The sequence below is a fragment of the Trichosurus vulpecula genome, chromosome 2 (assembly GCF_011100635.1).
Source record: "Trichosurus vulpecula isolate mTriVul1 chromosome 2, mTriVul1.pri, whole genome shotgun sequence".
In the NCBI taxonomy this organism is placed as follows: domain Eukaryota; kingdom Metazoa; phylum Chordata; class Mammalia; order Diprotodontia; family Phalangeridae; genus Trichosurus; species Trichosurus vulpecula.
This window is the reverse complement of record NC_050574.1, coordinates 6,453,631-6,467,310: the sequence shown is the minus strand read 5'-3', so window position 1 is coordinate 6,467,310 and position 13,680 is coordinate 6,453,631. Positions and strand designations below refer to the sequence as shown.

Genomic DNA, 13,680 nt, shown 5'->3' with positions numbered 1-13,680 from the left:
TTTGCCTGTCCCCATAGTCCTGTGAATTCTTATCCCATGGCCTAAGGCTATCCCTCCCCCATCTTCCCCTGTATGCCCCCTGTGGTTGATCCCAGTCAACCTCCTCCCTGGGACCCCTTCAAAGAAGTACTAGGAGGCAGTTTCAGAAGGCAAGACACTTAACCCAAAACATTTTGGGTCCCATTTGATTGACAGGTGAAATGATGGGGTGATAGGACCTGGACCTGAATTTTCTGACTCAGTCAAGTCCCTGATATCTTGCCCCAGGGATGTGACCCAGCCCAGCCCACCTAGATACTCAGTAGACCTTTGCCATGGCTCTCTTACCCACCCCAAACCAGTTACACCTGGGCCACCCCAGGCTATTTACCACCCTTAATCCCATTCAAATTGTTTCACTATTTCTTTTTTGTCTATAAATATCAATGCTTATTCCCTATTTAGGGGCAGATTTAGTGGGGATCCAGGTTCTTTTTTTGGAATTACAGTAAACGTTGCCACTTAGATTGAAAGTGCTTGAAATCTTTCCAGGCAGACTTACCCTATACACTGGCAATTCAGGCTTCCCAGCAACCCTGAACCATATCAGAAACATACACACATATACATACGTATGTATAATATATATATATATATATATTTATGGATGTACGTATGCACATGTATGTATTCCTTCTTTTGGCTTCAATTTCATCCACAGTTACTCTCCCTCCAAATCACCTAAGTATGATCAAAACCCACCCTTACCACAGTATGCCGGGCTCTGTTGGACCCCTTCTGGGCCACCGCTGGGTATTGTAAAATCAGGCCCAGGAGGGTGGGGACTGCCTTGAATTTTGAGGGGATACTCATGGATTGAGGAATGGAGAAGTTGTGGTATATGAATGTAATGGAATACTACTGTTCCATAAAGAATGATGAGCAGGCAGATTTCAGAAAAACCTGGAAGGACTTGCATGAACTGATGCTGAATGAAGTGAGCAGAACCAGAAAACATCATAGGAAGTAATGCAACATCGCATGATAACCCACTTTGTTAGACTTAGCTGTTCTCAGCAATACAAAGATCCAAGACAATTCCAAAAGACTCCTGATGGAAAATGCTGTCCACATCCTGAGAAAGAAGTATGGATTAAAAATTCCATTCCAATGGGGTACTTCAGGGTAAGAATATCACTCTTGCTCTGGGCTTCCTCCATCATAGAGCTGTCTTTCTTGCCCATACCCACCATCATAACCTCATGTCTGGGGAGCCCAATAATGGAGGGGAAGACAACCTGAAGGGCACCACCCCTTGGAAAGCCAGCTTTACACATTCTGGAGCATTGGTCAACAACGAGGGAAGCAATATCATCCTCCAGGGTGACTAGATTTGCAACCAAAGCTAGTTGGAAGTATGGAGAACTGTTTCCTCATCTATAAAAAAGAAGTAGTAATACTCAAAAAAATAAACATAACAGTAGTTATACATGGCTAAAATATCATTTATTGTTAATAGTAGGGCTAAACTTAAGGGGTCACTGGCATTTAAACCATACCCAGGAGTCTTCCATCTCTTCGATCCCCTTCTGGGTTGATGAAGTTTTCTTCTATCATATTAATACCCACTTTAAAAACAATGCACAAAGCAATTGTTTCTGTCTTGACCATAAATCCTGAGGGTCTTCCCCATCCAGAACATTGTTTTGTTTTGAATTTTTGCTAGGTAAAGAGGCCATTCTCTGCCTCAATTCTTATTAAGCTTTGAATCACTGAATGGGCCTTGCCTCAGTCAAACAGAGACTTGCAAAAGACCTTAACTTGAAATGGCCAAAGTCCCCAATGCATCCTGGACCATCTTCAGTTGTCTCGATCTACATCTCACCACTGGACCCAGATGACTCAGGAGGAGAAAGTGAGGCTGGTGATTTGGCACAGCCCTGCCTCACTTAAATCCAACAGACTTGCATGTCATGGCATCACCCCCCTGATACCATGGTCCTCTTCTAGAACAAGGGACAAACAACAAGAGGCAAATTTAAACCCTTGAGAGAGAGAGGAGGAGGTGGTATGTCACCTACCTAGAGGCAGGGGGAGGCAAGTGCAAGCTAGGTGGAAGCCCACACAGCTCTCTGAAATGCTTTGGGAGAAAAGCCAGGCTTGTGGTAAATCCTGTAGAAATGAAGTATCACTATTTCTTTAACTGACTGTACTTACTCCACACTGAATACTGGGTTTTTGATGCATCATACATGATTACTAAAATGTCAAGAGGGATGGGATGACTGATTTTCCCTGTAACAGCTTTTATTTTTATTTTTATTTGTAGTTTACAACATTCAGTTCTATAAGTTTTTGGGTTCGGAAATTTCTTTCTTTCCCTCTCCCCCCTCACCACCCTAATATGGCATGTAATCCAATGAAGGTTCTATATAAACCTTCACAATGAACTTATTTACATAATAGTCCAGTTGTAAAGAATTATAACCAAAAATGAATTCTAGTGAACTGTTTTTCTCTTCTCTTGTAACTGAAAAAAAAAAGCTGTTAAGGCAGGTTACCTTTGATCTGGAGGCTGTTAGACCTTAAATGTATCTATTATAGAATGAGACAAAACATTTGAAAAATAATGAAGGATATTTTATTTTAATGCAGAAACTAATGATACCAGTAAGTGAGTAACTGTGGGGAGAAAAGCATAGCAAAATCCTCTGAAGAAATCTTTGTTTGTGAGGTTCCTTTGGACTTCTGACAACCTGTGAACAGACCTCCCCAGCCCTGCTGACAGTGTTCGGTGACTCTGTAAGGCTGCAATCTAAGGCACTAGGACCTCTGCTATCCAAAGTAAGGAAACTTATGGGTTAAACTTTAAATAATGAGTGATAATAATAACCTGCCATCATTTAGAAAATAATCAAATTATATTATTTTAATAATTAGCATATAATAAAGTCACATTTTTGAACCAGCTATTCACTGGTTGTACACTAGTGCTCACTGTATTCATGTAAGACTCCAGAATGTACTGTTTGTGCTGATTGTCCTCCTTATCCAACATTCTACCAGCTTTCCTCTCCATCATTTCCTGTGCTATTTGTTCCCTTCTATTTCTTCAGTGAATTAAAGATTTTTAATTCCTATTGGCAAGATGTTCTTTGAAGCCCACCAAATGTACCCCCCTTTACTCTGGACTACCTACAGACCAGACCAAGTCTGGAATTTTAAAACCTAACACTTATTTGGATATAACTGAGAACATGTGTGCATGTGCTGAATTTTGCCACCAACAGTTGTTGAATATTGAAAGTGAGGAAAAGTTAATGAATACTGCATGAATTTGAACTAATACTGCTAAGGAGTATTGACACATGAACACAGTAACTATATCCTGCCCTCACACATGAGGAATGAAGTTCCTAGAGTTTCTCCCCAGTGTGAATTATCCGATCTAAAGCAAGGATGGAGGTGAGTTTGAAAGTCTTTACACATTGATTATATCCATAAGGCTTCTCTCAACCATGGAGTTTCTGATGTCTAACAAGATGGGAGCTCTGTGTGAAAGCCCTTCCACATTCATTGCATTCATAGGGTCTCTCTCCAGTGTGGATTCTCTTATGTGCAACAAGAATGTAGCTACGTATGAAAGCCTTTCCACACTGATTACATTCATAAGGTTTCTCCCCAGTGTGGACTCTCTGATGTGCAGTAAGATTGCAGCTCTGTGTGAAAGCCTTTCCACACTGATTACATTCATAAGGCTTCTCTCCACTGTGGACTCTCTGATGTGCAGCAAGTTGGAAGCTGTTTGTGAAAGCTTTTCCACAATTATTACATTCATAAGGCTTCTCTCCACGATGGATTTTCTGATGTGTAATAAGACTGCTCCTGTGTGTGAAAGTCTTTCCACACTGGTTACATTCATGAGGTTTCTCTCCACTGTGGACTCTCTGATGTGCAGTAAGATTGCAGCTCTGTGTGAAAGCCTTTCCACACTGATTACATTTATAAGGCTTCTCTCCACGGTGGATTTTCTGATGTTTAGTAAGGTTGCTCCTAAATGTGAAACTCTTTCCACACTGATTACATTCATAAGGTTTCTCTCCACTGTGGACTCTCTGATGTGCAGCAAGTTGGGAGCTCTCTGTGAAAGCCTTTCCACACTGATTACATTCATAAGGTTTCTCTCCACTGTGGACTCTCTGATGTACAGTAAGACTGCAGCTCTTTGTGAAAGCCTTTCCACACTGATTACATTCATAAGGTTTCTCTCCACTGTGGACTCTCTGATGTACAGTAAGACTGCGGCTCTGTGTGAAAGCCTTTCCACACTGATTACATTCATAAGGTTTCTCTCCACTGTGGACTCTCTGATGTGCAGTAAGACTGCAGCTCTGTGTGAAAGCCTTTCCACACTGTTTACATTCATAAGGCTTCTCTCCACGGTGGATTTTCTGATGTTTAGTAAGGTTGCTCCTAAATGTGAAAGTCTTTCCACACTGATTACATTCATAAGGTTTCTCTCCACTGTGGACTCTCCGATGTGCAGCAAGGTGGGAGCTCTTTATGAAAGCCTTTCCACACTGATTACATTCATAAGGTTTCTCTCCACTGTGGACTCTCTGATGTGCAGTAAGACTGGATCTCTGTCTGAAAGTCTTTCCACACTGATGACATTCAATAAGTTTCTCTCCATTGTGGATTCTCTTACCTTCCCACTTGTTATATCCATCAGGCTTCTTTCTAATGGGAATTTGCTGATGAGTAATGTGCTCACAGTTCTGACTCAATGCCTTCCCACCTTTATTACTTACACAAAGCATTTCTCCAGTATCACTTTTCTGATGTTGTTTGATGTCTGAATTGCAGCTCACAGACATGTCCCACTGGTTACGTGGACACATTTTAATTCCAGGAGCCTTCTCCAGGGACTGAAAAAACTTTACCTGTTCTGTAAAGCATTTCTTATATTCAGTGTCTGGAGGACAGTCATTCCCTGAGGTCTTTTTCTTACAGTGATTTAGGATAGAAGACTGTCTGAATCTCTTTCCAATTTCATCCAATTCACAGTCACTCTTTGGATTTTTGTCTATTTTGACAATAAAGTCACAGATTTCTCTCAAATTGAAGTCCCAGGGAGCATCACTCATGAATCTTTGTAGGTCACATTCTTCCACAAAAAGGCCCAGCTTCCTAGTTATTTCACTTACTTCAAACTTGATCTCTACATCTGAGGAAAACAAACAAACATATATACAGAAAATGATACACACACATCAAAATATGTAATAGTAATGGTTACTGAAGATTTATGCAGCTCATGTCTGTCTCATCACCAGCCTAAAGGCAATAAAATTCATGGATGTACTGTTGGAGCAAACACTGGCATTAAATAGACTTTGTCATTGTAAGGAGAATAGACTGGATGCAAGAGTGACAAAGGAGATGTGGGCCAAAGAGTGCTCGACCCATCAGAAACTAAACATTCATATTCAACAAAATCTGCAGCCTCAAGTCAAATGACCAGAAGAATTAATATCAACAGCTAAGAGGGACTCCATGGGAGAAAAATTTGTTGCTAACTTGTAGAGGAGGCTGAGCCAAAACAGGGTTTCCAATATTCCAGCAGGAAAGGAGTGGCCAGCTTTTAAAGATTTCTTGTATAGTACCCCATTAACTCATCTGGGCCAGAACACTTATAAAAAATCCAAACTAGGGAAATTCAGAAGGTACTAAATAAAAAACCTGAACTCAACAGGAGGACCAGTAGGTTACCTCATCCACCCTGAAGAAAGCCATATTTAACTCCACCATATCCAAAGCATTTTATGATGCCTTGAAGGCTGAGTGGTTTGTCCTTCATTCTCAAAGAGCATTTCAATACCAGTATCATATTCGTTTCATAAAAGGACTTTGGTAGTTCCCCTTCTTTGTCTATTTTTCCCAATCATTTACTTAATACCGGAATTAGCTGACCTTTACATGTTTGGTAGAATTCCCTAGCAAATCCATCTGGTCCTGCTGCTTTATTCTTAGGAAGCTCATTTATGGCCAGTTCAATTTCTTTTTTTAAGAAAAGATGATTTAAGTATTCTATTTTTTTTTCTGATAATCCCCTGAGAATATTGTTCCAGCCCTACCTGCCCTCCACTCCCATCTCCTTCCTCTGTCACAGTTCTTCCTTTCAGGACTTATTAGTGCATAACTTCTCCATTTTGCTCTCCCTATCCAATTTTATTTTTTAGAATCAACCCATCATACTTAGCCCAGCTTAAGCTTTTCTTTCAAACTACCCCAGTAATGATGACATGTTTAAGGGCACTGATAACATCTTCCTTTATAAAAAAGTAAACAGTTTGACCTCATTGAGCCCCTTATAACTGGTCTTTAATTTTTACTTTATATTTCCCCTGGATCATCCATGTACAATTTGCCATTGAAACCTGCTCTTTTTCTCATAAATACCTGAATACCTTCCAGTTCATTAAATGTCTTTTTTTTTCATTGAGGATTATACACCCCTTTGCTGAGTGATTTATTTTTGTTCACAAGCACAGCTCCCTTGCTCTATTTAATATAATGTCCCAAGCCCTATAGTCTTTTAATGTAGAAGCTGCTTGTTTCAACAATCTGGCCAACAGCTGTTGTGGGGGTGAAAGACCAACATAAGCCCAACAACAAGCATTCTACCAGCATGCTGCAAAAGCACAGGTTCTTTTGATCTGCTTTACTAAGGAAAGCAACGTTAAGGGGTTGACAAGCTTACTTTAATTCAGCATACAAATATCATTCACTTAATTCAGGGGAAAAAACCAGCAGTCTGAACTTTAGAGCAAAATACAAACAAAGTACAAACATCGACAGACCGACCCAATACAATTCATAGTTACCAACATCTAAGTTCAGCCCTGGAGCTCATAACAAGGGCTGGTCCAGAGTCACTCATGCCACCATGGCTGTGCGTAAGAGCTCCAAGGAAGAGGAAACCAATGCCTGGTTTTATATCTTTTTCAGGGTCAGGGGTGAGTCACACATGCGACTCACCCACGTGACCTAAAATCGTCACAAAGAGGTGACTTAAACCCACATGGTGTAAGAGCCTCTGATGTCCAAAACCTGTCACTCAAACTCGTGTGTAAACTAGGCCCTCCCTTAGTTAGCCCTACCTGGGGACCCACCTTGGTTACCAAGTCACACCCACATAGGTTTAGCACCTAATTGGGGTTTGGGCCTGGGGCTTAGCACCTAGTAAGACTCAAAGACACTTAATTAATCATTTTAAAACAGTAAGAAAGTCCCAACTCAATTGATATTACACTGCTAGCTCTTGTCTTATCTGATTCTAGCTCCACAGTGTTTACCTCCTGTTTTTCTTGTTGCTTCTAGTATTTTCTACATAACTTGGGAGCTTTGAAACTTGGCTATAATGTTACTGTAAGTTTGCATTTTGTTATCACTTTCGGGGGCAATTTTCCTTAATATGTCTTGGAATATTGTATCTAGACCCTTAATTGGATCATACCTTTCAGGTAGTGTAACAGTTCTTAACTTGTGTCTCCTTGATCTGTTCTCCTTATCATCTGTTTCTCTAATGATTCTTTTCACATTCACTTCCACTTTTTATTCTTTTAGTGTTTAGCATTTCTTGGTGTCTTATAACATCATTAGCTTCATCTCACCCAATTCTATATATTAAGAAGTTATTTTCCTTCTTAAGGTTTTGGATCTGTTTTTCTAAATAGTTGATTTGCTTTTAATAATTTCCTTGATTTCCTGTTCTGCTGTTGTTTTTTCCCCCTAATTTTTCCTCAGTCCCTCATTTGATTTTTGAAATCCTTTTTAAGTTCTTCAAAGAACTCTTTTTGGGCCTGTGACCATTTGAAATTTCTCTTTGAAATAGGAGTGATTTTAACTCCAGTCTCTTTCTCTGAAAAGGACTCCAGATCTTTATCGCCAGCTACCTGAATGATGGTAAGTTATTTCACTTGAAAATGCTGAAAGCCAAGTGTGTTGGCAACCAAAAATGGGCTCCTTAGCACTTAGTCAACAAGTGCCCTTGACTAGTTTGGCTTTTTCCCCTGAACTGAATACTGTTTGTATGTTGGACTGGAGTAAGCTTGTCGGCCCCTTCACCTTGCTTCCCTTGCTTAAGCTGATGGAAAGAACCTGTGCTTTCCCGGTCAACCCCTTCACCTTGCTTAAGCAGATTGAAAAAACCTGTGCTTTCCCCGGCGTACCTTACACCCCCCCCCCCCCCACCCCGCAGAAGCCGGATGGTTAAAAGCAGCTCCCGTTGGAGCCAGAGGCTGCCACAGCCACAGCCACAGCCACCGCCGAAGCAGGAGCTGCCAGTAGCAGAGCTGACCTACGGGAGGAAGCTGAACAAGGACTTCAGGCCAGTGGGTAATCTTTTACCATAGAGGGGGAAGCATGATTTTGCTTTACGCAATCATGCTTTTCTGTAGCCTCCTGGTTACTCTTTCAAGGCGTACTTATTGGGCCTGGAAGCTTTTGATCAATATATCAAAATGGGGTTGCTGGTTCATGGGTTGGTTACTGTGGAGCCTAAATATATGTTTTGATTCTTCTGCTTTCTACTTTGAGAGTTTCTTATATCCGGCGGTTCCAAACCTTTCAGACATGTATATGATCCTCTTTGAGATTATAAACTCTGCCCTCCTAATACACCAAGACCAAAGTGGATGGAGAGTTGGTGCACAGAGAAGAATGTGCTGTCACATCAGCTTCTGAGGCTGAGATAGCACAGAGTATGAATCAATTCGCTGCTGATTGAACACCAAAAAAAGAAAGGAAATGGTCCTTACCCAGGGACAGCAAATTCTGGAGATTTTCTAGCATGACCTCCTTGTACAGCTCTTTCTGCGAATGGTCCAAGAGGCACCACTCCTCCTCAGTGAAGTCCACAAACACATCCCTGAATGCCACCACCTCCTAAATCATGAAAATCACATGATTTAGAGCTGAAAGAGAGACTCCAGATGTCATCTAGTCCAACCTTCATCAACTTAGAAGAGGAACCTGAAGTCTAGAGAAGGGAAATATCCTCCTATTAAAGGTTTCTCCCAATAGAATTAGGGAAAATGTATGTGATCTGACAGTGAGATCTAAGCATCTGTGGAGAAAGACAAAAGGTCGTCTGAAATTTCTCCCCACCAGAAGAGTCATAAGTGACCTATTAAGAAAACTGAAAGAAGACATTGTGAAATGCTGGTAAGTACTGTGTATTCTTTGGGGTTGGGGGGACTGAACAGTGACAATGAGGAAAGAACAAAGAAAAGGAAAGATCTAGTAAATTTCCTTAGAGTTGGAAATAAAGTCTTAATTAGATGAAAGTATGAAAAGGATTCTAAAGAGACATCACTCACAATGTGGCCTCAGCTGAGTGGAATGAGGCTGTTTCCAGCCAAGTGAAGAAGAGTTCTCTATTCTTATACTGAGGGGTTCAGATGACACTGGCTGTGATGTGTCATGAGAAAGAGCATCTGCAGCCCTTGCTTTATGATTGCTTGCAGTTGTTCAAGGAATATATTTATTCACTGTGTTATTTAGTCATAGAGAAACGAATGGAAATATGTGAGGAAAGGAGGGTTCCTTGATTCAGGACAAATGTAAGGTTTTATGAGCTGGGGTTGGGGATTAAGCTAATGCATTAAGAGAGACACTGACACTATTTATGAAAAACAAATTATTTCAATATGCAGCTAGAACTCAAGACCATTGGTGATCAGGAATGAAGAAGCAGATTGATGGATACCATACAAGACAGTTGGGACATCCGTAAGCCTTTGATACATGGCAGGGTTCATCTATTTATCTAATCTGCTTTGTGTAGAACACATGTTCAGCCAAGGCACTTGGCATTCCATGCTCTTCTCTTTCATTTTCTTCCATTTCTAGCAGAAGGATGAGTCACTTTTTCAGTTTTTTTTTTTTATTTTAGAGTAATTCTCTTTCATGAAGGTAAAAATCTCTTTTTACTTTGTCATTTTGATTCTATTCAAAACATCTCATTTATCTTATATTTATAACCTCAATTTTACTTTTAGCTTTATTTCTATTATCAAACTCTGAGCAAATAAAGAATTCATTACACTTCTGATTTTTTTACATTCTCAAAAATCTACAAAATTTTCCCTTTCACTTGGTGTTCTGAGTCCTGACCCTTCACTGCACTGAATTTACCTATAGCACTGATGCTTTAATGGCTGTTCTTATATCAATGTGCTGAATGTCCCCTTCAGTACCTTCCTTCCCCCATTCCTTTAAGAAAACTCATAGACTTACTTCCCATGCAGTTATGTTGTCTTAGACGGCACAAAAGGCTTAGCAAATGTTGATGAACTAATCAAGCAGACAGTGTCTTCTTTGGACTGGCATAAGTAACTATGCTAAAGACCTTTGTACCAGACCTTTCTAACTGCCTCTAAATTCACATTTTTTTTTCTTTTCCTAAAACTTTTTGTTTTCTTCTCTGTATCCCCTGACCTAATCTTACCCAAAACTTCTTTGTAAGCTTTGTTATGCTGATCCTATGAAACGATGGCTCCAGTACCCTAGAGGGAGAGTGTCTCTGTGTCCTCTGTGGAACTGTGAGAGTTTACTTACACATGCCAATCACCTACTCCTGGATAGTCACCCTCTTGAGGGGATAAATGAAGCACCATTCACTGTCTGGCTGTATCCTGCACTCCCTTATTCTGGCTGTCCCTTGCTGACCCTGACAATTCTCACAACAGGATTAAATGAAATAATATCTATGTGCTTCCTGGCACAAACAGATGCCCTATCTTAACCCTTTCCAGTCTTCTTACACCTTGGGCTTTTTCTTCCCTCTGACCCAGGGACACTGGCCTCCTGGCTGAACACTGACCAAGACCCTCCATCCCCTGACCCTGTGCATTCCCAATGGCTATCTCTCATGTTTGGAATATCCTCCCCCTGCACCTGGGCCTCCTGGCTTTCTTTGTAGCTCAGGTAAAATCTCACCTGAAAACGAGCTTTCCCTGACCCCTGACACTGCCAGAGCCCTCCCTCTCAGGGTGCTTCCCATCCATACTGTATAGAGCTTGTTTAAACACAGCTGCTGACTGACATGTTCCCTCCCCATTGGAATATAAGCTCATGGAGGGCAGAGACTGTTTTTTTTTTTCAACTTTCCTTTTGCATTCCCAGTAGGTTGGCACACTGCTTGTCACAGAGGAGCCACTTTCTAAATGCTTATTGACTTGACATAAGAAGTCGAGAATGAGAGGGACTCAGAGAGACCTGGGAAGGCCTACGTGGCTTGAGGCAGGAGGACATGAGCAGAACCAGAAGGGCAATTTCTGCTCTGCTGACAGCACTGCAAAGGATAACCTACATCTAACAGGACAAAGCTTCCTTGGCTTTCTTGGACTCCAGGCTTGCTGATGCTGCTCATGTCTGTGGAGGGACTGCACTCACCTGGGATGAGGGTTTCTGGGTGCCAGGGGCCATTCCCTCTGGTTCTAGGCTTTGGGCTCTACAAGCTGACCTGGGAAGAGAGAAGAATCTCAAAATGGAAGATACATTGTCTTTACCTCCTCTTCCTAGGGTGGATGCAGACCTGACAGGAATGATGGTGGGTGAGATCTCAGAAGGGTTAGAAGGGCCCTGGTCAGCCATCACAGGAGAGACTGTACCTCAGGAGGGGGGCTCCAGGGAGAGTCAGCCTTGGAAGAGAGCTGGGTTTGCACGGGAAGAAGACTTGCCACCCTCCTTAACTCCTTCCCTTGGACCTCATGCCCTCCTCCCCCATCCTTCTAGAGGGACCCAAGAGGCAGAAGGGACTTCAGATCCCATATGGGATGACACCAGTGAGAGGCTCAATGACCCCAGATGCAGAGCTCTGCCTGCACCTCATACTTTGGGTAAGATACGTAGATCAGGTCACCGTGACCCAATGGTAAAACTAGGGATGGCAGCATAGGATCTTTACGATATGACAGGGAGCCTGGACAAGTGGGAGGGGTGAACCCCAGAGCCAGGAGGGAGGCCTTCTCTTGGCAAGGCTAGAGGATAATTAGCAACCAGTCAGAGGGGGAATTTGAGGCCCAATCGAAAATGCAGACAGCAGAAGTGGGGTGTGAGGAGGGACCCTTGATCAGACCTACCTGGTAAATTCATGTGCAGAGCTGGCTCCCAGAAAGCAGAGAGATGTCAGCACTGAGAGAAGAAGGCAGAGAGAGAGATCACAGATCCTAGGACTTTCAGTTCCAGGTATCCTCTTCTGGGTGGGCCCTCCCAAGCCCAGGAGATCTGCCCGGACCTCACCTCCTCTCCCCTCCCCTTCCCTCCCAAGGTTCCAATCTTGCCCCCAGGGCCACCACCCACCAGGCTAGTCATCTCTGAGCTCCCATCCCCCACTGCTCCAGCCCTCTCTCCTTCCCTTAGCCAACTCTGAGACTCCAACTCAACTCAGCAGAATCTCCTGTTCTCCCAGCTCTGCCCCTGCTGCCCCTTCTTCCCCACAAGGATATGCCCACCCTACATCCCTCTAGGTTCTCCTACCCATTCCCCTGCCCTGATTCCCTCTCTCCTCAGGCCTCCCCCTTCTTTTCTGCCACCTGGGCCCAGACCTCCCCACCCCACTGAACTCTCCTCTAACCTGAAGACATTTACCTCCTTGGTCCATCTCCATTCTTCACCTTCCCAATCCTAACACTGAGGTGATACTTCCTCCTTTCTAGATTTTACTTCCTTGTTCCTATTTTCTATGAGATGTTCTTTCACTGGAAGACATCAGGATCCTAATGAGAAACTGAGGACAGGACAGCAGGAGACCTGGTCCCAGGTCCTATATTACAGCTCACATGATAAACTTTATCTACTGATATAAACTGTCACATTTTCCTCTATGATTAGGGGTTTGGCTGTTACCTGATTAAGCAACTAAAATCCATGTTCTAAAGGGGAGAGGTGCAGAAAGCAGGAAGTGTTGGTCCTGGGGCACAAATCAGGAAATCAGGAGGGAGGCCAGAAAAGAACTGATGTGAGACTGCTGGTAGGGGTGGGGCAGCTCCATAATTCAGCACTGAATCCTTAATGAGCCTTCTGGCATTTTTTTTCCTTTCACAAAAGACAGTTCCTACCCTTAAGGATCTTTTCTAGTCCCAAGGAGTGGTGGGCTGGGTGCGGTTTATCAAACCCTTCAGATTATTTGAACCCCAATAATCCAAACTGCTTTTGGTCTATTCTGAAGAGGTAAAAGGTTGAGGGGTGCTCGGCACCCCAAAATATTGACGCACCGGGTCCTGCCGAAAGAATTCGACTCAAGCCTTCTCAGCCAAGGGAAAAGACAAAGTTTATTAGGGATTCACCACAATGGGCTGTCTTAAGAAATCCCCCCACCTTGTGACGCCTGTTTCCACAAGCGGGCCAGATTCAACCTACTGGATTAGATTGAATCTGAGCACCTTCATGGAGGCAAGATGGAGATTATATACACAAAGATTGTAGGAGGGATTGAGGGGTGGTCTGGGGTGACTAGAGGAGGGGTTTAGGGTGGGTCTTGAGGGGAAGTCTAAGGAAGATGTCCAGGAACCTAGAGAATGGAATTAAGGATGGGAAATAGCTGAAGGCATGGATACTGATATATCAAGGGTGGAGAAGTAGCTGGACAATAAAGGGTGAGGCTAGGTAGAGATTTGGGCCTAATGATAATGT

General features: G+C 42.6%; 1 protein-coding gene across 1 annotated transcript; it reads right to left on the bottom strand.

The window, feature by feature from the left end:
• Positions 1-3,491: 3,491 nt before the first annotated feature.
• LOC118836167 (zinc finger protein OZF-like) lies at positions 3,492-11,472 on the bottom strand. Its single transcript, XM_036743529.1, has 3 exons — positions 11,440-11,472; positions 8,802-8,928; positions 3,492-4,834 (listed from the first exon to the last, which is right to left on the bottom strand). Exons 1-3 carry the CDS (start codon positions 11,470-11,472, stop codon positions 3,492-3,494), a joined length of 1,503 nt encoding a protein of 500 aa, XP_036599424.1.
• Between the last annotated feature and the right edge of the window lie 2,208 nt (positions 11,473-13,680).